Source organism: Macaca thibetana, chromosome 18 (assembly GCF_024542745.1).
Source record: "Macaca thibetana thibetana isolate TM-01 chromosome 18, ASM2454274v1, whole genome shotgun sequence".
NCBI classification, from domain to species: Eukaryota; Metazoa; Chordata; class Mammalia; order Primates; family Cercopithecidae; genus Macaca; species Macaca thibetana.
Window position 1 is genome coordinate 735,184 of NC_065595.1, and position 24,616 is coordinate 759,799.

The 24,616-nt window shown below is 59.4% G+C and overlaps 1 protein-coding gene across 6 annotated transcripts in view; it reads right to left on the reverse strand.

The window, feature by feature from the left end:
• NFATC1 (nuclear factor of activated T cells 1) overlaps positions 1 to 24,616 on the reverse strand; it is a 128,214-nt gene that overhangs the window by 34,738 nt on the left and 68,860 nt on the right. For 3 of the 6 annotated variants that reach the window (XM_050768212.1, XM_050768213.1, XM_050768217.1), the window contains 2 exons: positions 20,076 to 20,208; positions 4,670 to 5,359 (listed from right to left, as the gene is read on the reverse strand). In XM_050768212.1, the coding sequence (XP_050624169.1) occupies positions 4,670 to 5,359; positions 20,076 to 20,208 (823 nt within the window). Of the gene's footprint in view, positions 1 to 4,669; positions 5,360 to 17,925; positions 18,616 to 20,075; positions 20,209 to 24,616 lie in introns of those variants that run through there. The other 3 variants (XM_050768214.1, XM_050768215.1, XM_050768216.1) reach the window with 2 other exon arrangements.

A 24,616-nucleotide genomic window follows, 5' to 3' on the forward strand; every position in this document is an offset into this window, starting at 1 on the left:
ATTTACAGATAGTCAGAGGTGTCTGAGTCTCGTCCCCACCACACAGTCTTATTTCTCTCCAGTTTGCTCCAACCCCAGCTTTTCGCTCTCTCCCTGTTGTGTAAACGAACAAAGACAGAGACAATTTCCACCTGCTGAGGACGCCTGGCACGCACGGCACCTGCTGAGGACGCCTGGCGCGCACGGCACCTGCTGAGGACGCCTGGCGCGCACGGCACCTGCTGAGGACACCTGCACGCACGGCACGTGCTGAGGATGCCTGGTGCGCACGGCACGTGCTGAGGACGCCTGGCGCGCACGGCACCGACTTCTGACCTGGGTTCGTGGTTGTTCCTGTCTCCCGTCTCTGCTCCTTCTCCGGGTGCTGAGATCGTCCCTTGGTCGGGGGGCCCTGTGCTCCCCACCCTTCTCTGCCCCCCAACTCCAGGTCACGCTTGCCCGCTTTCTAAGCCAGTGACTGAGCCCCAGGGTGGCTGCTGAGGTGCCCGATTCTCTTAGGGGACGTGAAATTAGACAAAATATATATTAATACTAAACCAGCACTACCCACATTCACCCCAGCCCGCCTCCCTCTCCCACTGTCCCCCATCGAGATGGCCCCTACGTGGACCCCTGCATTTCCGTGGAGCTTCTTGGGGTCTGGGGGACTCAGGGTTTCACCTCACAATTCAGGTCTTCGCCCTGCGCGAGGCTTTCCCGACACAACCTGGGCCCCGACCTCGTTTATGTCATGGTGTTTGTGAGCCTGGGGTGTGGGTTCCAGGTTCCAGGGACCGAGGGCAAGCCGGAGGTCATCTGCAGGGGAGTGACCGACCCAGACTCAACCTTGACCCGGGACCCTTCCCAGCCATCTTGGGGGGACGCTCCACCCATCTTCTCACAAGGACAGGAAGTGCCCTGTCCACAGCCCCGTCCACCCAGGACACGGGAAACAGCTTGGCCTGTGTCATTCTCAGTGAAGGCTCCATCCACTCCGACAGAGCAATAAACATTTGAATCTGCTCTTCTCACTGGGGAGGGGCAGGTGTCTAGAGTGGGTGGACCTGTCCCTGGGTGCTCAGGAGGAACCTGGAGCCCACGGCCTGGTGCCTGTCTCCCAGGGCGGCAGCAATGTCAGGCCTGCACCAGGGACCACCCGCCTGCACCCCCTCAGCCCCCAGGACTCTCCCCTCCCCTCCCCTTGACATACACTGTGAGCAGAACTTCCTCTGCCACACGCCCCGCCCACCTGTGGACTTCCTCTGCCACGCGCCCCGCCCGCCTGCCCGTGGACTTCCTCTGCCACGCGCCCCGCCCGCCTGTGAAGGACTGAGAGGGGCTGTCTGCCCACGGGGGCCACTGCTTCCAGCTGCCCAAAGCCTTAACTGCTGTGGTCCTGGCTGGGCATGAAGGGACCTCACAGGTGGAGACGAAATGGACGACGTTACCTGCACACATTTGCCACATCATAGGGAGGTGTCTGCACAGGTATCTGAACCGCCATCCCAACCCTGATGCCCAAAGTAGCACCGCCTAGCGCCATAGGCTAACCCCAAAAGCTTGTGTGTGGCTGGTCCCGGGTTATGGAAACAGAATGAACGCAGGACTCATAAATTGTGCCCAGAACAGCGTGCAGGGCTGGCACTCGGGGACTGTGCTCAAGGTCCCAGGACCGGCCTTGAGCCTGATGAGACGTGCGTGTACGAGATGATTGTGGTTCGTGGGCTGGGGTGGGGGAGGCTGGAGCCAGACTCCAAGGCCATCTCTGCTCTGGCAACACAGAAACCCCTGGGTCTTTTGAACAGGACGTGACCCATTTAGATCCGAGTTTGGGGACGATCACCACGGCAATAGAGTGGGGAAAATGGGGAGAGAGGCCTGCTGGGAACTGAGCTCACCCTGCGGGGAGAGGCTGTCCTCAAGTGTCCCGACGGCAGGACTCCGGGACAGAAACTTTCTTAAAAGGGGCGTGAGCAACTGCTTTACAGCTGGCGAATCTTGGGCTCCAGGGTCCCACTGGCGGTCAGGAGAGGCCCCAACGGGAATGTGGCATCGGGCACCCTCAGAGGAGCCGCAGGCCAGGCCCAGTGGCATGGCAGATGCACTCTGGCCTCAGCCCTTCCATGTACCGGGGAGTCGTCCATGCAACCCCCTCCCCCGTCCCGACCCCTCCATTTCCACGCACGGTCAGGTAGGCCAGGGCGGGGTCACACCCTCACCCATGCGGCTCCAACATCCCCAGCCTGTGCACGCAGCAACACAGCAGCCCACCCTCTGTGGCCCGCCAGGCCCAAGGCGAGGCCTGGCTCACGTAGCTTTGACCTCTAGGACCACGGCCAGAGGGGCCCGGGCGACCTGGTGAGGCTTTGGCAGTCACGGGTTGGGTAAAGGGATGATCTCGCCTGAGCACCATGTGGGTCAACAGTCCCCTGCCTGCTGTGTTGATGCAGAATACGTCCCAGTCCCCAGCACTTCCCTGGCTCACCCACCCCAAGTCCCACCCCAAACTCTCCCCTTGCCATAAAGCCACACGTGAGCCCCAGGGCACCTGCTTCCCACCTGGGCCTGCGGGAACTGCCCAGATGTGGGAGCCCAGGGCCGGGGGGTCACAGCTGGGACAAGGCGTGGCGGGTGGGAAGAGAACTTCTCAGCATCTCCCAGCCACCTCGGGACCACGTGGCACCACGTGAGACAAAGCAGGGGTGAGGGGCTGGAGGCACAGACGCAGGGGTGAGGGGCTGGAGGCACGGACGCAGGGGTGAGGGGCAGCAGGCATGGACGCAGGGGTGAGGGGCTGGAGGCACGGACGCAGGGGTGAGGGGCTGGAGGCACGGACACAGGGGTGAGGAGCAGCAGGCATGGACGCAGGGGTGAGGGGCTGGAGGCATGGACGCAGGGGTGAGGGGCTGGAGGCACGGACGCAGGGGTGAGGGGCTGGAGGCACGGACACAGGGGTGAGGAGCAGCAGGCATGGACGCAGGGGTGAGGGGCTGGAGGCACGGACACAGGGGTGAGGGGCAGCAGGCATGGACGCAGGGGTGAGGGGCTGGAGGCACAGATGCAGGGGTGAGGGGCTGGAGGCACGGACACAGGTGAGGGGCTGGACGCATGGATGCCAGCGTCCACCTTGTGCAGGGGCTGGGGAGGAAGGCAGAGTCCATCTGTGCCCAGGAGGCAGCAGAGCAGGGACACGGGCCCCACGCGGAGCTCCAGCTGACCTCGCGGGGGACAAGGAGGACAGCAGGCAGGTCAGACAGAACTTCAGAACGACATCGGCACAGGACACGGAACATTGTCCTGGCCCCGCCCCACAGTCATCATAAACCTCCAGAGAGTGGCCGGGGGCAGCCACAGGCCTCCAGTGTGTGGCTCCGAGGGACAGCCCCAGGGAGGCAACAGCCTCCTGATCTGATGGCACACACTCCCGCAAAAACGGACGATGAGGGCTCGGGCTCCATGGAACACACGACCGCAAGCTCAACACACACACACATACACACACACACACACACACGCACGCACCAGGGCTGCGGACTCAAGAGCTTCATGCTTTGGGGGCTAAAATATTTGCATGCATTCTCCTCAAAAAGCTTGTAGCCTCCCGTCAGGAAACAGCAGGGAGGCCTCACTCCCTTCCCAGCAGATGGAAACTGAGCCCCCGACGCCCGGGAGTCCCTGCCCCCAGGTCAGGAGGGGCTGATGCCGCCCCCTCCCCAGAAGGCCGAGGCTCACCTGGACCCCAAACCACGGGGCAGGGAGTGGGCCAGAAAACATGAGCTGAACCGCCCTCTAACGCGTGGTCCCCACGGCCGCGGGCGTGTCCCTGATCACAGAGCAAGCAAGTCGGGCTGCGCCTTGAGATGTAAACACTCGCCAAGAATGCCACGGCGCCTTCGGTCACTCGCCAAGAACGCCACGGCGCCTTCGGTCACCACCCCTCACAGAAAGGCCTGAGCGCTCAGGGCTCCCCACACCACCCGCCTGGCTACAGACGTGTGGCCACTTCCCTCCCAAACAAGCCCGGGTGCGCGGTGTTGGGTGCGTCTCCGCGCTGTGCGAGCCCAGGGGCTGGACGGGGAAGACCCTGCGCCTGGGGCCTGAAGGCACAGTCTAGGGCCCCCGGTGTCACGGCCGTCCCCCGAGCTCCTGGCAAGGATGCCGCGGCAGTTAGAAGTGTTTACAGAACGGCACAGGGTAACGTGCTCATCACTTCGGCTAAGCTGTTGTCTACAAGCCGTTCACAGGACCCAGGCAGAACCCAGGATGCCCCGACCACGTACGCCGGTCCCCCTCCACCCCTCCAGGTCAGGGCCGGTCCCCCTCCACCCCCTCCAGGTCAGGGCTTTGAGCCTGAGCCGCGTGGCTCCACGTTCAGCTGCAGAAGCAAACCTGGGCACCCAACGTGAGCCTTAGACCCCGGGACAGTCTTGTAGGAGGGTCTGCAGCCCGGGACCCGCTAGGGGCCCCACGTGTGATTACTGGAGCCGATCTCACGGCGGGCACCCCAGTTGGCGCTGATGCCATGGCACCACACGGGGGCACTTTATATCAGGAGGACGCACCCCACACCCAGCCCAGGGCCTCGGTGCACTTCCACACGTACCACACTTGCAGCACGCACACGGCCCCTCTGTGAGCTCACGCCGCCACGCCGGGCCGAGACCACATCTGCATGGCCACGGGCACTCACCGTCATCCAGGTACAACTGGTCCAACTCTTCAGGCTCTTGCTTGACCGTTACAGGAATAGGGGCCAAATTAGGACTACTGTCCTCACACGCCTCTGGCAGCAGCCGTGGCTGGGCGGCCGGAGACTCATCCCTGCGGACCGTGGGCGGCGGGTGCTGCAGGCGGCCCGTGGCGGGCGGGCACGCTGGGCTGCAGGGCTGCAGGCAGGTCAGCTCTTGGGCGGCGGGCGGGAGTGGAGGAGAGGGGCTGCTGGGGCAGAGTGAGTGTTCGAGACCAGGGGGGCAGCTACTGCTTGGAGGCACACTCACCTGCTGCGGCAGCAGGGCCGGGGGTGGCTGCCCGGGCGAGCCGGGGTGCGTGGCCACTGGCCTGGGCACGTCCTGGACGGCGGGGGCCTCTCCGGCCGGCTGCGGGAGTCCGAGGTGGCAGTGGCCCGGGCTGGTGACGCCCTTGGTGTAGGCGGCAGGAGAAAGGTCGTGGAGCTTGGGGCTCGCGCCGGGGGCTGCTGGCATCAGGGTGCTTCTCTGCGGACAGGGCGGGAAGCCGGCCACGAGGCAGGAGCTGGGGTCAGGTGGCATCGCGAGCTGCTGGCTGTAGTATGGTCTTGGGAGAGGACTTAACCCCTGGCTCACCGGCCCACAGTTTGGAGCAGGCTCATAATCATCCGTGGGTTCTGTTTTTATCATTGGAACTGTGAGAAGGAAAAGAGAAGTTAAATAAACACCAGTTGCAGATTTGCAGATGAGTATGATCAGGCAGGCTTGTGGCTGGGACACCCTCTGCAAAACCGACAGGGCCCTGACTGGGTCCCTCTGTCTCCTGCCTGGTTCTCCCACCCCATTAAAAAAAAAGGTGTGAGTCAGCGGCCGAGAGTCGCAGCTGCTTCTAATACTGGCGAGGACTGTTTTCCTTGGACTCTCCTGCAGCACTAACGTGCTATGAAAGTCCACTTGCAAACTGCGGTGGGAGCCCTGGACCCAGGGGCCTGTGGATTCGCAGGAATCAAAGCGAAAATTTCAACTTGGAGGCACGACGGCATTTCTGCTCCCAACACTCGGTTTGATAAATGTCTGCACATTTGGTAAACTCGAATACACAAGACGGCTTTCAGGAGTCAGTAAAAATCCAACTGCAAAAGGGAATGACTGCTCCAGGAGAGAAGCCGTCCGTCACTGCGAAAGAAAAACACTGTCGTGGAGGCTGGACCGCCTCCACGGTCCTCCGGATTCCCCTTCTAAAGCGATGGGCTGTGCGGAGGCCGTGACCTGGCAGCCTTGGACGAAACAGGGGGCTCCTGAGTTTCTAGAGCTTTCTCCCACCCAGCCCTCCCTAGAAGTCTAGGGCTGTGGGGAGGAGCCTACAGGTCAGGCACCGGGTCCCCAAGGTCACTCCGCCAGGCCTGGGCCAGAGCCGACACCGGCTCCCGGCCTGCGCCCACCCCAGCCTTTGTGCCTGCTTCTGCAGGGGTGTTGGGAAGAAAGCAGGCAGGCGTGCAGTCAGCAGGAGCAGCGAGGCGGTCCCGGCCGGCATTCCTGCGGTTGCTGTTTTCCTGCTGGTCTTAGGTCTCTCGTGCTATTTAGAGGAGACATCAGACGGCTCAGTGGCTCTAAAGCTCTCGCAATGGTGCACGCAAATTCCTAACAGACGTGCGGCGCTGCTCTGGGCAAATGCTGTGTGGATCCTGTTTGGCAGCAGGGTCGGCCACAGGGAGGGAAACTCCCCTCCCATCACCACCTGGGGCCTATGTGTGGCCCCCAAAACCGGCACACAGGCTCCTGGTGCCAACACTTGCCGCTGCAGAGGGTCCAGCAGCCTCCTGCAGCAAACAAAAGCATCTCCAATTCGAGAGAAAATATTTAGCCCCGGGCTTGAGCCTGCGAGTCCATGCAGCTGTTCCCCACCACAGCTGGGTGCCGACGAGTCCACCAGCAGCTACGACCGATGGAGACGGCGTTTTCCGGCAGCTCGGGATATGGGAGCACCTGTGCTAGTGCAGCCTCCCCTGCAGCTCCCACCACAGGTCCCGGCGGTTGATTAGCCCAGGGGCGAGTCATCTGTGTAGCCAAGGCACCTTCCCGACACACTGCAGGCATCACAGGAACTGACCCATATGGGCTGTTCCCGGCTGTAGAACCTCACCAGCCTCTGAGTCCGAAGGAAGTCAACCAGAGCTTTCCACCCAGGGATTCCCAGTGGAGTTGCTGCATTTTGTTGCTTTTGTGCTGACTTTTCAAGTCCCTACTTTCATTCACTCATTCAAATCTTTCTATCATCTGCCCTGCACACTGCGTAGGGAGGCCGAGGTTTAAAGCGTCCGCCCTGCACACTGCGTAGGGAGGCCGAGGTTTAAATTGTCCGCCCTGCACACTGAGTAGGGAGGCCGAGGTTTAAACTGTCCGCCCTGCACACTGAGTAGGGAGGCCGAGGTTTAAACTGTCCTCCCTGCACACTGAGTAGGGAGGCCCAGGTTTAAAGTGTCCGCCCTGCACACTGAGTAGGGAGGCCCAGGTTTAAAGCGTCCGCCCTGCACACTGAGTAGGGAGGCCCAGGTTTAAAGCGTCCGCCCTGCACACTGAGTAGGGAGGCTGAGGTTTAAAGCGTCCGCCCTGCACACTGAGTAGGGAGGCCCAGGTTTAAAGTGTCCGCCCTGCACACTGAGTAGGGAGGCCCAGGTTTAAAGCGTCCGCCCTGCACACTGAGTAGGGAGACCGAGGTTTAAACTGTCCTCCCTGCACACTGAGTAGGGAGGCTGAGGTTTAAAGCGTCTGCCCTGCACACTGAGTAGAGAGGCTGAGGTTTTAGATGGGGTGGGTGACCAGGAGGTGCTGACGTCCAGGAGGCAGGAAGAAAATCACAGGGTAATCGTGATTACAAGGCCTTCCCAGGACAGAGCCTGCAGCTCACTGACCAGGGCCCATAAAGCCACACTCTGCTGAGGGTCCTGCCAGGCCTTCCTGGGGCTCCATAGCCCAGGCGTCCCCAGCCTTTGGCCCGGGGCACGTCCAGCCACAGAGAATGCGGGGAGTGCGGCCTGAGCTGTCAAGCTTGGAGGAAGAGGCCAGGGGCTGCCTCTACAGTGGTGCCCAGGGCATGGGAGGGGGAACAGGTGCGCTCCCCCAGCCTCGTCAGCCACCCCGTCCTGCAATCGCCGCTGGGGTCATGCTGGAATTACACCCCGGAACCGGGTCAGGACTGGAATTACACCCCCGGAACCGGGTCACGCTGGAATTACACCCCAGGAACCGGGTCACGCTGGAATTACACCCCAGGAACCGGGTCACGCTGGAATTACACCCCAGGAACCGGGTCACGCTGGAATTACACCCCCGGAACCGGGGCACGCTGGAATTACACCCCCGGAACCGGGGCACGCTGGAATTACACCCCAGGAACCGGGGCACGCTGGAATTACACCCCAGGAACCGGGGCACGCTGGAATTACACCCCCGGAACCGGGGCACGCTGGAATTACACCCCCGGAACCGGGGCATGCTGGAATTACACCCCGGAACCGGGGCACGCTAGAATTACACCCCCGGAACCGGGTCATGCTGGAATTACACCCCAGGAACCGGGGCACGCTGGAATTACACCCCCGGAACCGGGTTATGCTGGAATTACACCCCTGGAACCGGGGCACGCTGGAATTACACCCCAGGAACCGGGGCACGCTGGAATTACACCCCGGAACCAGGTCAGGGCTGGAATTACACCCCAGGAACCAGGGCACGCTGGAATTACACCCCGGAACCAGGTCAGGGCTGGAATTACACCCCAGGAACCGGGGCACGCTGGAATTACACCCCCGGAACCGGGGCACGCTGGAATTACACCCCAGGAACCGGGGCACGCTGGAATTACACACCAGAACCAGGTCAGGGCTGGAATTACACCCCAGGAACCAGGGCACGCTGGAATTACACCCCGGAACCAGGTCAGGGCTGGAATTACACCCCAGGAACCAGGGCACGCTGGAATTACACCCCAGGAACCAGGGCACGCTGGAATTACACCCCAGGAACCAGGGCACGCTGGAATTACACCCCGGAACCAGGTCAGGGCTGGAATTACACCCCAGGAACCAGGGCACGCTGGAATTACACCCCAGGAACCAGGGCACGCTGGAATTACACCCTGGAACCAGGTCAGGGCTGGAATTACACCCCAGTTGTCACAACAGTGAGGCCCGCTTGGTCCCATCTGAAGACAATGCTCACGCCTGGCGCACGAGGGTCTGCGTGCTCTCAGCCCCGCATGCTCTCCTTAGTTGGGGCTGAAGGAGGTGCACAGACCCTGGCAGCGCTGGGGGAAGTTCCTGCCTCCAGCCACCTGAATGTGGCCGCCTCTGGGGCTATCCTCTTCAGCTGAGGGGTCACGGATGGGGCAGAGCCCCAGGACTGCCTGTGCAAGTCGGGGGGCTGTGGAGGAGAAGGCGCCCTCATGTTGATTGGGAAACCCTACAGGCCTCACTTTATATTAGAAAGTCGAATATCTGGGCCGTGGGCTGCAACACCTTTTTGAAGGGGCGGCGGGAGGCGGTGCCTGTGGAGGGTGGGGCTCTAGCCACTGTCTGGAGACCACAGGGCTGGGGTCATTTTCATCCAGGGGACGCATTTTGGCCTCAGGCCATGGCCTCCCCACCAACTCTGCGGAGGCAGCTGGGCCTCAGGAACTGCCCCTTCCTGCCGTTCCAGCTTCAAGCATGTGGTAAATCCACAGATGACGAGTCCACGACAAAGCCAGACAGTGGGGAGCCCCAGAGGCAGGGCTCGGCCAGTGGTCTCTGTGAACTCAGGCCTGTGCCTTTGAGAGGCACGGGGGTCGCTGGAAACAGGCCCAGACGTGGGAGTGAGACGCTGGTGGGCACCCACGTCTCTCCCGCTCAGAAGAGGCTGATGTCCCCAACAGCCAAGCCTCCATTCTAAATTCGGCCGGTAATTTTCAGAGTTTATGATCTTTAGCAAAAGCACATGGCTGGAAGGTTAAATTAATACCCTGTTGGGATCCTCTCTCCGCTGCACGGGATTTTCAGCCAGGGCCCAGAAACGTGGCCAGGCACGGGGGCCAGCGCGCCTCTTCTGTGAAATGTCCCCCAAGCGCTTTAAAAACTGGTACCTGCCAGCTCTGCCGGACACTAAAGGCCCCGAGCACAGCTGTCCCATAAACAACAGTGGCCATAAATCAGCCGCCCCACAGGCCAAGGCCAGCGATGCCAGAGAGCCATCGGGCCAGGGCAACCGGGTGGCGTCTGCTGCTGCTGGCCGGAGAATGCCAAGAACACGGTGCAGACGCCGCCCGTCTAAAACCGCGGTGGCACCGGCATTAACCCCCGCATCTCTCCAGCCACTAGATTCTTCCTGGGGAAGTCCTGACCAAGGATCGTGGTGGCAAGGGACACACGGCCCTGGGACATACGACCAACCTCCCCAGGATGCTGGCGGCCGGCAGTGGTGTTGGGATGCCCCGGCCGCTTGCCCTGTGGGTTCGAAGCAGGCCCAGCACTGATGTGTCCACCACCCCCAGGGGCAGGCAGAAGGCCGAGTGGACGCTTCACTGGGACCCCACCAGGTTGGCAGCTCCCGTCCCCCCACCCACAGGCAGGCGCTCCCTGAGGCCCGGGGCTCCAGCCCACAGAGGCTGTGGCAACACGCTCCTCACAGGAATAAGCTCGTGTGCCTGCCTGCTGCCCCTCTCCCGCCCACAGCTATTTGCAGGGAGCTGGGGGCAGTGACTTGAAACCTGGGGTCGCTGCATGTACCCCACCCATGATGGCATCTTGTGAGTCTGAAGAGCCAGTCCCGGTCCCTCGGCAGTATGAGCTGTGGGTGTGGTCACCGCGCTGGAAGGTGGCCCAGGCTGACCCTGCAGGTGTCTGCTCCTGTTCCTGCTGCAGTGCCCCTCCCTGGGCTGGGGTCCCCAGGCGGTTTCTCTCAGCCTTGCCCATGAGGTCCGGCTCAAGTCTGGGGTTGGCCGGATGGTTTCTCGGCCCTGGCAGCAGCGTCTTGTGCCATCCCAGCTGCTCCAAAGTTGCCGCCCACCAGGGCCGGGCCTTCCCCAGGTGACTCCCCCATCTCCCTGTCCTTGCCCCAAGGGGCACTGACGTGAAGCACAGCCAGGGACAAAGGGCCGTGGACGGCAGGGACGCGTGAGGCACCTGGCACCCGGCACCCGCGGAGGATGTTTCTGGATGGCCCCGCCTGACCCGCTGGCCCATGAGGATGTAGCGGGATGTTCTCTGCTAAGTCCAGCCCCAGAGAGCTGTGGCCTTCTCAATACAGAGAGAAGCTAGAAAGTGCAAACTCACCTTCACAAGCAAAGGAAAGCCACACGGCTGCTTCCACATCCCAGCATCTAAGAAGCTTAAATGCACGAACATACTGCACCTGCGCTTGGCCTAAGCTGTGCTTTTTGTGTGGGTTTCAGGGAAGATGTACACCTGCGCTGTAAATCAGAGCCTCGTGAGACGCATCCTATCAGCGAGGAAACGAGCGAGCGTCTGCACAACAGCCTGGGAGTCTCGCCCGTGGAGGGAGCCGCACGGGCCCCGTTCACGCGGACAGCACGTGTTCTGGGCTCACCCTGCGCCAGGCGGCCTCTGGCTGCCTCCTAATGACGTCAGCCACGTGGGGCTGGGGTGGAGCATCAACCACATGGGGCTGGGGTGGAGGCGGCAAACGGATGGGCTCAGAAGAAGGGCAGCTCACTTTCAGGCTAAGCAACGGCGCACCAGAAACGCCAATCACCTGAGGGTGAGTTTATGAAACTCGTTACAAAGAGCAGAGTGTGGAAGGCGAGTGCTAGCCTCAGCGCCTGCCGGCTTTACAAACCATATACCCACGGGGCAGGCTGGCTGCAGTGTCCACGGCAGCCCCATTGTCCACAGTGGCTACCCCATTGTCCATGACAGCCCCAGCGTCCATGGCAGCCCCAGCATCCACAGCAGCCCCATTGTCCATGGTGGCTACCCCATTATCCATGACAGCCCCAGCATCCACAGCAGCCCCATTGTCCACGGCAGCCCCATCGCTCAGGGGGACTGTCTGTGGAGGCGGCGCACAGCGGTCAGCGGTGTGCAGAGCTGACAGGTAAACTGTCCCCGCAGACCCAGGCCTCACACTGCATCCTCCGTGGAAGGCACTGAGGGCCTGTCCCGTCCCTGGTGCTGTTCTGGGGCCCAGCTTTTCCCTGACGCCACTGCAGAGTCTCTGCCTCAATAGCAGTGACGTCGGGAGCTAAATCCTGGAGGGAGGCTTCTGCCCCAGGTGAGCACAACGTTTCCAGGCCCCGTGCAGGTGCCAGTTCTGGCCAAAGACGCAGGTAGTGAGCTGGGAGAGCCTCTCCCCCAGGGCCTCCCTCCCAAAGCCCCCACCACGGCCAGAGAGCATTCAGCACAATCCCAGCCTCTCTTTAAAGAACCCCAAGCCTGGAAAATGGGCTCCCATCTCTACATGGCAACAGAAGCCAGGACGTAAGTGGGCTTCACCCGCTGCAGCTCCTCGAACGGTTCCAGTTCTAAAGCCCCAGCTGGATCTATGCAGCCCCAGGGCAGGCAGAGCCCCTCACCTAGGGCAGACCTGGGGGCCCCTCACAGCTCCTAATGGCCCCGACCGCATCCTCCTCCCAACGTAGTCCCCTTGGCTGCCTTGGTGTGACCGGGCTCCTGGGGGAACAGCTGGGGTCTTCATGGCTCCCAGATCAGGGCCCCCTTCTGCTATAAGACAGAGGTGACAAGATCTGAGAATGAAAATCGGCACGAGCCTGCCCCACCCGTCGGCTTCCTGTGCAGTTGGTGACCAGCAGCTCCTGGCTCCTCAGGGACTCTGTCTGCAGCACAGGGAGCACCTGGGGGTGGGCGGGGGGGCCTGGGGACAAGAACGGGGACCTGGGGATGGGTAGGCAGGGGGGCAAGGGGCAGGCCCAGCCCTTTGGCTTTAGACAAGTGGGGTCACTGCTATGGACGGAATCATGTCCCCTCAACCTCATGTTGAGGCCTTAACCCCCATCCGTGTGACTCTACCTGAGAATAGGGTTTGCAGGAGGTAACTGGGGGTTAAACAATATCATCAGGGCGGGGCCCTGATCCAATGGGACTGTCATCCCATGAAGAAGAAGAGACAAATTGCCTGTCCTGCCATGTGAGGATATGGCAGGATTTTGGCTGTCTGCAACCTGGAAAGGTCCTCACCAGAACTTGACTATACCAGCCCGACCTCAGACTTCCAGCCCCCAGAGCTATGAGAAATGAATGTCTGTTGTTTACAAGGCACCCAGCCGGTGGTGCTCACTACGGAAGCCCTGAAGGCTGAGACGGTTCCCCGGACCCCCCTCCTGCATCCACAGTAACATCTGGTCCCCAGGTGGCGTTGGGGGCGGGGAGATCCAACACCGAGCTGCCTGCATGCTGCAGGTGCCATGCACAGCAAGGAACGATCCCAAGACAGCTCCCTTCTCCCCCAGGCCCACATTTTTACGCAACCTCAAGTGTTTAGCTTGAATTACTCTACGAGGTACGCGCTACAGTACTGGACAAAAGGGGTTTTGTTCAAAGTCTAAACCCCTGGAAAACAAAGATCAGATTGTCTTCTGTTTGCCGTACGACAATAAAGTCCAAGTTTTGCCATCAACAAACAACCAGGAATGACTCCTCCAGGGCATGACTTTTCTCAAACAATGAAAGAAAACAGCGGATGGAGCTGTCCTCTCGCCCGTCCCTCGAGGCTGAGCGGGCATCATTTCTTCATGTTCAGAGCCAAGATCAGTTTCCAGAGCAGGTGAGGGACCCACGGCCCACCAGGAGGTGAATCTGCACCAACCAGGCACCGCCTGACGGGAGACAGAGAAGGGTCCTTCCGAACTCCATCTGCCTTTGGGAATTCGTGCTCTCTCCCCGACTCTTCACTGGCGTTCCTGCCGAAGCATGTTCCAAGGTTTCCGGGAAGGCACACTCTTCCAGAGCCACAGCCACGTGAGTTGTTTCCAACCACGCACGCCACAGACCTCCAGGCTGAAACCGCAGTTCCGTGGCGGCCGACAACCGCGGCTAACCCCGGCGAGGAGCCCAGGACAGGCATGAGTGCTTTTGTTCATGATCTCACTTTGCCTTCACACCCATCCTGCGTGTCAGTGGGGGTGAGAGAATTCCCTTTCCCTCAGGTTTATCACGTCGACCCCAAGCAACATCGGTGGGGGGCTTCCTACACACACAGAAGTGTGAAAACAGGCGCAGGGCTCAGTGACTTGACGGGGGTCTCGGGTGGCAGCGACGGAGCCAGGACGACACGGCCGCGGCGAGGGGAAGCACGAGGGGGCCTTGGGCCGTGGGGCGGCCCCATGCTGCTCCAGGGCACGGCGAGGAGGATCTGTTGCCCAACTAGGCTGATGACAGAGGACGCTCCCACAGACCACATAAGCCGAAACGCACACTGGTCGGCTCTCGCCAATCCTCGCCTGGGTGGCCCTCCGTGTTCTGCGGGGCCAGGCTTTCCCATTCCGGCTGGAGCCACGGAGCCACAGTGGGGCAGCAGCATGGCCGATGCATCGGTCCGGGGGCGTCTCCGCGTGGACAGGCGGGTCCCTCCCAGGTGCGCGGCCAACGTCGCCAAGCTCAGGGTGCTCCTCTTGCCCCACGCATGTCCCGGGGCGCAGGCTTCCTGGCGCCCAGCCTCCCCACTGACTCACACCTCCTGGTTTGTTTTTGGTGGCCCATGGCCCTTAGATTTCTAAACAAGCCCCTTCCCGCCCTCTCGTCCTGTCTCAGGCTCCCGGCCCCATCCTCCCTCTGCAGCCAGACTCGCCCAGCCCCAGGCGCGCCCGTCGGATGCGGAGTCCTGTGGACTCTTCCACACCAGTCTGGATCCCGACGCTAGTTCCCTAATTTATTCCCCTCATCTCTGATTTCTGAAGGAGCCGTCTTCCACCCCAAATCCCTCCCGCTTTAAAACAGGCTCTGAGGACATGCACGGCCTGAGTGTCGGGTGGCTAGGATGCCTGGCGTCTTGCTGGTAGGGGTTTTGGCGAGCACATCTCCGGCTCCCCTTTTAATTGGAGCCCTTCTCTGGACATTTGGGGAGGTCTCCTGGGAGGTCTGGTGGGGCCGGCACCCCACAGCATGTGACAGAATTCCCTTCCCTCAGGTTTACGGCATCAACAGTGAGCATCAGAACACCCCTCCCTCACTCGCTGTCTGAAGAGTGAAGCAACCGACAAAACTGAAACTTAATAAAAGCTGCCTCCCTCCCTCAGTAGAACAGGGATGAGGAGCCCACAGGCCACTGCTCACAGGTGGGGCCAGCTCAGCTCCCGCCACAGACACACTCGGCAGCTGGGCTCCCAGACTCCTCGCCCCGTGGCCACCTGGAGCGCGGCGCAGGCCACACCGCGGGCTGGAAATGTCAGCAGCATCTGCTCTGTGTGAAATCAGGTAGGACTTCTAAGCTGGGCAGAGCTGGGCTGGAACGTCAGTGTGGGGGGCCCGGCTTGACCCCTACAAGCTGCAGAAAGGGGAGACCACCCCGGTTCCCGCACGGGACGGGGCATGGAGTGTGGGTCGTCTGCGTTTTAGGCCCTTGGAGGGCGCACAAGGGGTGCCAGGAGAATCTCTGCTTTAAGAACCTGTGACCAGGCCCTGGTGCATCGAGGCGCCCACAGCCGACACACGGAAAGTGTCTCAAGGCTGAAACCCAGAGCGCCGCGAGGCCAGGGCTGACCTGACGTCGTCAGCTGGGAGGCAGCTGCCATGATGGCGGGATCAGATGAGGGAACGTGGGAGCCACGCCTGGGTGTCTGAAATGGGCAGGTTCACTTTGCAGTGAGAGCCGAGCTCAGGCCCAGCCCCAGGGTGCCTACAAGTGAGGGGAGGGGAGAGGAAGAGGCCACAGGTGTTCGAGGCCCACCCAGGCTGTGCTGTTGGCCAGTGGCAACGAAAGCGCGATTTGGGGCCGCTGAGCATCTGCAGAGACCTCACGAACTCCACTGTCTCAGGATCAAGCTTTACATGCAGTGGACTTGGACAAAGTGAGCCGGGAAGTCCAGGGAAAAGGCAGAATGGGAAACCCCTGGGAAGGGGAGGCTGCTGGGCTGAGCAGGAGGGCATGGAGGTCGGGCGGTGGCCCAGGACTGCTTGTCTGCAACCAGGAGGAACCCTTGCAGGGTGCTCTGAGCCCCTCAGCTCACGCAGCCCCAGCTGAGCTTACTGAGGGCCTGGGCCACGCCATCTGGAGGAGGCTTCCTAGAGGGGCCGGTTCTGTGGCCTGGGAAGTGCCAGCGGAGACACGCCCCCAGCTGTTGACCCTGGGTGGTGCGCTCTGTGCACGGGGACCTCAGTTTCACAGCCTCCCCCACCCCATGGCTCACTCCCTGAGCAGCTCCCTCCAGTGACCTTCACTGGGGTGGACCCAAGGCCACAGGACCCCGGCTCCCTTTGTACCAACACCTCGCCGATGCCACAGCTATTGCTAGATTTAATAATCTATTGCAAACAGGGAAGTAATGGAATCTATTCCCCTTTCTACCCCTTGAGGCAGAAAGAGATTCTCAGGCCTAGGTCATCGTGGCAGGGCCAGCAGAGCGGCTGGTGAGTAATGGGGGCGGGAAGCGCATCTACCCTTCTTTGTGACATTTGAGTCTCCAGCTGGCTCCTGTCTGGTCTTGGGGCCCATGCCCACCCCCCGTGAGAGACCCCCAGATCCCGAGGCAGATCCGTCCCGACGTCCTCGCACCCCGGACATCGCGTTCTGTGGTCAAAGCTGTTTCTGTGCCTGGATTATCACAGCAGCCACTCCCTGTCACCGGATGACCCTCAGCTGGACCGTGTATCCCGAGGAAGGGGGCTCTGGCCACCAAAGGGACCCCCACAGAGGCAGGGCTGGCTGTGTGTTCCCACGGGGACCTGGGGCCCTGGAAGCGTTTCCAGGTAACCGACTAAAACGACTTCAGACAAAAAGACCTGACAAGACCCAGTGATTTGTCATGTTTTATTTTCTTGTTTAAAAAAGTACTGACTTTGGCAGGTAATTTGGAGTTTGTAACTTGGTTTTCTTTCTCCAAAGTGCCCATGGCCCCACACTGCCTGCTCCTATCTGGGGGTGTAAGTGCAACCCTCACGCAAGCTCCAGGCCACGCGGACGCCGCCTTCTAACCAGACCTGGGCAGGGTCCCCACGTTCCGGGCTCGCCTCTCTCCACCTACAATGCTGACATTTTGGAATCACCTCTTGGAACTGCAAACCTTCCTGGTACCAGATCATCCCTCAACCCTCCTAACATGCCTTCCGGGAGATTAAATTCAGGCCGCAGTTAAACAAAAACAGTGACAGACAAGCCGCTCAGGGAGCCTCTCTGTGGGCGCGTGTGTTCCAGCCTCTTTAACTGCAGACGACCTTTTCACTCTGCTCACCGGGCAGCACCCCGGGATGTCAGGAGGGGCGGCCGGCAGGACTCCTCGAGGTCTGTGCCTGCTCCGTTCATGGAGCTGATACATTCTGGTGGGAACTCTTCCCCATTTAACGCCTGGCCCCACTAGGGAGGGTGAAGAGAACTCTCCCCCTGGGCCCCATCACAGACCATCAACCAAAGGCTCAGCCCCACCTGAGCCCGGGGCCCTCTGCACTCAGATGCGTGATTCCTGGAGGCTGACCACTGAGACCTTCTGACTTGAAAGGAGAGACGCCAGGCCACCGCCTCCCTGGGCCGCCTCCCCGCGCCACCTCCCCCGTGCAGCCTCCCCGCGCTGCCTCCCTGTCCTGCCTGTGGGGACGGCAATTTTGAAGGAAAACCTAAAATGAGACTTGATTTTACAAATGTGTACATAAAAGGAATTCCACAGCTGGAGTTTAAGTGGGTTCATTTTTGTCATCTTGTGCATTTCAACAGCACATTTCACGACCCCAAGAGTCTGCCCCTCACCGCCGTGACCCCCGGGCGCACAGACCCGAAGCTCACTGGCACAGTGGAAACGTAGAATGCGAACAACCCCCCACACAACAGTGTGGAAAAGGGAAAAAGTAAACCAAGAAAAGCTTTGAGTCCGGCCGGGGCTTGCTAACCTGCTGTCCTCCACCCACACCCACCCGTCCTGCCTCCACTCCAGGTCCTGCGGAAGCAGAGCTGGCAACTATCTCTCAGACCCCGTGGAAGAAGCCATCCGAGCTGGACCCCAAGACACAGATGAACAGCATGGAGGATGAAGGTCCTGGAGTGGCCTTGGCGTCCTCAGACCCAGCCAGGGTTGCAGGGGCAGGAGGTGCAGCGGGGATGCCGGACGGAACACGGATACGTGGGTGCTGGTTTCCATTCATTCGTTTATTTAAGAACCACAATGACAGTGGCCTCGAGGTAGGCACAGTGTCAACACCGGGGATCTCGCGCTGCGGCAGCCTGGGGGCTCTGCCTGAGGGGCTCACAGTCTGGTGCAAGTTGTGGTCATAGCCCTCAGGACCAGGTGGGGTGACAGGGAGCCGGGGAGCCCCTGGGGGCCTGGTCAGTGTACTCGTGGGGGCCTGGGATGGTCACCCAGGGACTATGTCCAGGAGAGGAGAGACGACAGAGGCAAAGAGAGGGAGGACGGGCGAAGGCTGGTGCCCAGGGCGAGCCTGGGGAACCTGGCCTGTGTTGAGCCATGCTGGGGCAGATGGCGGGTGGAGGGTGCAGCCGGGACACTGGGCGGGGGTCCAGGAGAGACGTTCACGCCGGGCACGGAGCTGAGAGGGGAGCTGAGGCTGACCGAGGCAGAAGCGCGGCTGGTAGGACAGGACGGCCGGCTGCCAGGTGGGGTGTGGACAGGAGGTAGCAGGAGCGGCTCAACCCCACCGGCTTCATGCTGTGGCCATGGTCCTGGGGGCCTCCACCTCCCACCTGTGAAGGGCAGGCATGCTCCCCACACACCCCTTCTTCTGCCTCTGAGACGCGTGATCTGTGCTAAACTCGGTGCTGCTCAAACCCACGGTGGGGACTGCCGGGTGCCGAGCAAATAAGAAAAAAATTAATGCACTGCTCTGGAAAGCAGTCCTTCTCTGTAAGGCCTAGGTTTTCTTTAAAACATTCAATTTCTGGTCAACCACGCTTGAAGTTTAATTAGGACACAATCATTATATTTTCAGAAAAAGATGAAATATTTTCTTCTGTAAGATATATTGTACTTTGTTCCAAGAATGGGTCGGGCTCACCAAGTGTGGGTGGCACAGATCATGTAAACCCGAGGGGGGTCCCAGAACGTGACGCTCTTCCCCGCGAGGGCTGGGCTGGGGGCTGCCCGTCCCCGCTACAGCTTGTCTCACAGACACTCTCAGGGGACAGCGACTTTATGGCGAAACCCCATTTTCCACCTGTTGAGAGGCGTTTCTAGAGCTTGCCTGACAAAACGGGGAGTCCCAACAGTTCAGTGTGAACGTGGGGATTTGAGGGCTTTCTTAGAATCTGGTCTATTACAAATGCTGTTTACGTTCAGAGAAAATGGAAACCTTCAAAACACCTTGATTTTGCTAAGAAAACGCGGCTGCTTTTGCAATCAGTTTGCAGTGTGTAATTTCCCTCTTGATGATAGGAATCTCTGCAGTTTTTAGAAAAAAAGCGATATAAAAAGATTGTTGATGTTAGCTAGGCTTACCCAAAATACAGTAAAACTCAGGATGACAGCTAACTGTCCTCTCCGAGCTGGGGGGTGTGGCCTGTACCCACAAAGGAAGCCCAGGATGGCGTGGGGGACACCCTTCTCTTCTACTGGTTCAGGGACTGAAAAAACAAACTCAATGGTATTTTCTTTAAGAAAACACCCTAAAGGTTAAAAACAGAAGCTGATTTTTTTTTTTTTTTTTTTTTAAGTGAAAAGGAGCCATTCCCACGGCGGTTAAGGGACAGGCAGGTTGAGGAGAAGGTGCCCCAGCGTGGATGCCCATGGTCCCAGAAGATGAAATTACCCTTGGAGAAGTGTGTTGGGGACGTCCGCCCAGCACAAAGCTCATTCACCATCCTTAAAGACCACATCAGGACTATATGCTTAAAAGCAAAGTTTATTCCTAAAGTTGCCTGCAAAATAGCTGTACCTATTTGCCTTCTCACCTGAAGCAGCTTTAGGATGCAAATGCACACCAGGACCCCCTCAGTTTTTTGGAGCAGAAGAGCCATGTTTTCCCCTGGGCTGTTATACATTCGCAAGAAGCAGAATAACCGTGACTATCTGAGTATGCAACCCCCCGACCAAACCCCAACAGGGACCAAGGAAAATGCATCCGAGAAAAGCTTCCCTTTTCCTTTCCTTCTCAGGGAATCGATGACTCAGCGTCACTAACGGGACATCACACAGTTAAACGTGCAACACGCCATGCTGCTTTACGGCGACGTCGTTTCTGCGTCTTTAGAAAAAGCACCCCACGCGCTCATTTTCACTGCTTAAGGTTAGAAAGATGGCGTTACCGTTGGCGGGAAGGTAGGTGAAACGCTGGTACTGGCTTCGCTTTCTCTTCCCGTTGCAGACGTAGAAACTGACGTGAACAGGGCTGGTTATCCTCTGATTCCGAAACGGCGGGATCTCAACCACCAGAGAATTCTAGAGGAGAAGGGCACACAGGAGGCACAATTAGCACCCGGCAGGCGACGGCTGCCGCGCCACGGCGGCCACACAGCAACCCTGCGTTTCCATGGCGGCGCGGGACGCTGTGACGGTAAACTCCTGACTGGCCACCTGGGCGTCCAGAAGCAGCCGACGACAGCCCCGGACGCTCTGTGCCACCTGCACTTGTGTGTGGACACTCACAGGGAAGGGATGCCCTTGGCTTCTTGCACACCTAGGAGCCGAGAGGCTTCCTCAGAGCAGTGGAGCAAACAGGACCAACCTCAAGACTGAAATCTTGTCAATAGAGGGAAAGAAGCCAGGAAAAGAGAAGCTGTGAACAGAACTGGGACCTGAGGTGCCTGAGGGTGTAGGTTGCCCGGGGCCACCTGGGCAAGGGGCCTGGTGGGGATGCAAAAGGCTCTGCCTACTCCGATGCCAAAGGGTTGGTGGCCTTCAGAAAACGACCCAAGGCCCCATCGCTGGCCGCTGTGTGACAGAAGTGGTTGGTGGCCCAGCACTGCTCAGACGACTGCAGTGAACCCCGGAGGAGCAGGTGCATCCTGGACACGCGGTCTCAGGGGAGGGCCTGTGTTTGTCACATTTGATGACGGCCGAAGCCCTCAACCAGACCCCAAATTCACTCCAACTGAGGAAGAGGAGGTGGACCCTGACCCCCGCAGACCCCGGGGTGGGAACAGCCAAGGGCACGGAGGCACAGAGAGCAGAGGACGGCATGTGGAGGCTGCCGTTACCATTTCATGTTTTTAATATGAGTCAGCAGCACGTTTACAAAACTCATGCTCTCTCAAGTACACACATGAAACGCAAGCCATGGGGTGTGGCGCTGTTCGCAGAGGTCGCGGCTGGGTGCGGGACTGGGACACAGACATCCCGACCGCTTGCTCAGGCCCCAGCGTTACTCGGGGCTCTACTGACCCTAAATGACTGGGGTGATGCGGGCATCCCTGCCAAGGGCGACACTTGGTATCTGGGGAGAGGCTTGGTGTGAATCGCGTCTATAAAGTTTAATTTTTATAATCATATGACTTAGTTTAACAAGCAGGAGAAAAATCCATTGTATTACTTCTTTTGTTAAAATAATTAATTATAGCACAGCACCTAGCTTAATAGCTAAATTGATTGAATCATGTTAACAACAAAATCTTGTGAGTGTTAAAGACAGAAAACTGAAGATAACTTCAGGTCCAGGTTCTCTCATTTACAAATAATGAAAGAGCTGAGGCCCAGACACCGATGCAGAGGGGCCATGCCCGCCTGTGCCCCCCCGGGGCCCTGTGCCTTGGGGCCACGCTTTCTCCTGGCAGCAGGACTGTGTTGTTTAATTAACTGCAGTTCATTGGGAAGAAGCAGAAGCCACGGCACATGGGCGTCTTCCTGCCTCTGCCCCTCATCAGAGCTGCCCCAGGAGAGCTGAAGCTGACGCTGGAAGGACCGCAAGTTCTGTCAATGCCCACGGAGCCTGGGCTGCCCCCAGAGCACTGTGGGTCTGGGCTTCGCCTGGCCTGGCCATCTCCTAGGCTGACCTGGGAAGCTCTGGCCGCCCGGAGCCTGTCTTGGCATTTGTATGGGGGATAAAGAGACGCTTCCTCCAGGGCTGTTTTCTGAATTCAGCAGCGCTCAGGGCAGCTGCTACAGCAGGAGGGTCTTTAGAGCAGAAGCAGCTGAGGGAAGAGACAAGAAGGAAACCTCTCACGAGACTGAAATAAAAACGGGCCGGGAAGCGCTCAGAGGCAGTGGCGAGAGGAGTGGAGGCTGGGACCCCATGGGACAGGCTGGGGTGGAGGCGAGGACCCCGTGGGCCAGGCTGGATGGGCGGAGGCGGGGACCCCGTGGGACAGGCTGGGGTGGAGGCGAGGACCCCGTGGGCCAGGCTGGATGGGCGGAGGCGGGGACCCCGTGGGCCAGGCTGGATGGGCGGAGGCGGGAACCTGTGGGCCAGGCTGGATGGGCGGAGGCGAGGACCCCGTGGGCCAGGCTGGATGGGCGGAGGCGGGGACCCCGTGGGCCAGGCTGGATGGGCGGAGGCGGGAACCTGTGGGCCAGGCTGGGGTGGAGGTGGGGACCCCATGAGGCGGGTTGGATGGGCGGAGGTGGGACCCTGTGGGGCAGGCTGGATGGTGCATACCAGTTTTCCTAGGTCCTACCTGACTGGAAGGGCCTGTGTTGATGTGGGCACAGGCCAACCCACTTCATCTCTCTAAATAGATAAATTATATGACAAAAATACTATCACCGTGGGAGCACTGCCACTTAAATACACAGAGAAGGAAGCGATAAAGAAGCAACACGGAAGAGCAGGAAGGGAGAGGGAAACTCGTCCGTACCGGAAAAAATACAGGCTCCAAACGGCACCAGCACCCACGCAACCTGCTTTAAAACTCCACTGTTGAGATGAGGCTCATACACTTACTTATAGAAAGTACAAAAACCGTAAGACACAGCACATCCTATTTTGTTTACACACAGGCAGCACGGTGGCTCACACCTGTCATCCCAGCACTTTGGGAGGCCCAGGCGGGAGGACTGCTTGAGCCCAGGAGTTCAGGACCAGCCCGGGCAACACTGCGAGGCCCCATGTCTACAAAAATTTAAAAATTAGCTGAGCAGGATAGGGCACACCTGTGTTCCCAGCTACTGGTGAGGCTGAGGCATAAGAATTGCTTCAGCACGGGAGGTTGAGGCTGCAGTGAGCTGTGATCAAGTCACTGTACTCCAGCTTGGATGACAGAGCAAGACCCTGTCTCAAAAAAATATATATATACACACACACACACACACACACAGAAACACGTATGTACACAATATAATGTATGTAATGTGTGTATGTGTGTGTGTGTGCATGAACATCTATACACAAAGCAGCAAATGGAGCAGGACGCATGCCCAATGCCAGCAGTGGTTATGTCTAAGTTGATGAGACTACACTAGGTTTTATTTCCTTTTTTATATTGTCCAAATGTCCACAATGAGTATGAAGTTCCTTTATGATGAGAAAAAATATATATTAAAGCAAACTCCATTTAACAGATTAAAAATGAAACAGGAGGCCAGGTGTGGTGGCTCACGCCTGTAATCCCAGCACTTTAGGAGGCCGAGGCAGGTGGATCACTTGAGGTCAGGAGTTCAAGATCAGCCTGGACAACATGGTGAAACCCTGTCTCTACTGAAAAAAATACAAAAACATTAGCCAGGCATGGTGGCTGGCGCCTATAGTCCTAGCTACTTGGGAGACTGAGGCACGAGAATCACTGGAACCCGGGAGGCAGAGGCTGCAAAGAGCCGAGATGGAACCACCGCACTCCAATCTAGGTGACAGAGCGAGACTGTCTCAAAAAAAAAAAAAACAAACCAGTAAACATGAAGTACATAATTTTTCACATGTGCTCTTAAATTTCTTTTAAAACATATAACTGTTAAGCTTTCTTCAAAATATGCTGGTGTCAAAAGTAAAACAGAAAATCACAGAGAATGTGGATGTCGGCTTGGCTGGGATTGTTTTCAATGCGGAAAGGCTCACAGCTCCTCCAGACTGCTCTCCCTGCCTAGGGGGACAGGGCAGGCCGGCTCCAGCGTCCTGTGTCCCACATCCTGTGTCCCGCATCCCGCGTGCATGTGCGGGGCTGGCGAAGCCTGTGGAGACCCTGACAGAGCCAGGGCCAGGGAGGGTGGGTAGCATGAGGCCAGGCACCAGGCTACGATGCCCACAGGCAGAGGGACGGAGAGCCAGGAGGTCAGTGTACCCAGCACAGACGCAGAGCAGAGCAAGGGCAGCCCAGTGGGAGGAATGAACCAGACACCTGGTGGGCGGGGAGGCCCGGCGACGACCCCGTGAGCAGAGGCTGCCAGCCCCCTGGGCAGCTGCAAACCCCCGGCCAGCGGGGAGCCACAGACCTTCTGGGCACAGGAAATGGCTGTGGGCAGGAGAGGCCGGTATGGACACGGCGACGGGCTGCGGTAAGGAGGCCAGTACGGACACGGGAATGGGCGGTGGGGAGGAGAGGCTGGTACAGCAGCTCAGGCTGCTTCTGCCTGTGTCCGGCCATTCCCAGGACGCTTCTGAGCACCCCGACCCACTGGCTGCGGGGTAGGCCGAGACTCCTTCCTCTGAACTCCGGCCTGCCCTGGGGCCTCCAGCTTTCCTCGAGCGGCTTCTCAGGAGAAGGCAAGAAAAGCGACAGCGTTGAACCAGAGCCCTAAGCTTCAGGGGAGGCCTGAGCACCACTGAAGCTGCAGGTGAGCTCACTTCACCCAGGGCCAGGGAGGAACCTCTTCCATCTGATAACCACTTGGAAAGGGTTCTGGGAAGGGGATGGGCCCTCGGGGGAAGGGCGCTGAAGTCGCAGGGTGGAAGACGCGGCTTTCTGACAGAGCTGCCTCTCGG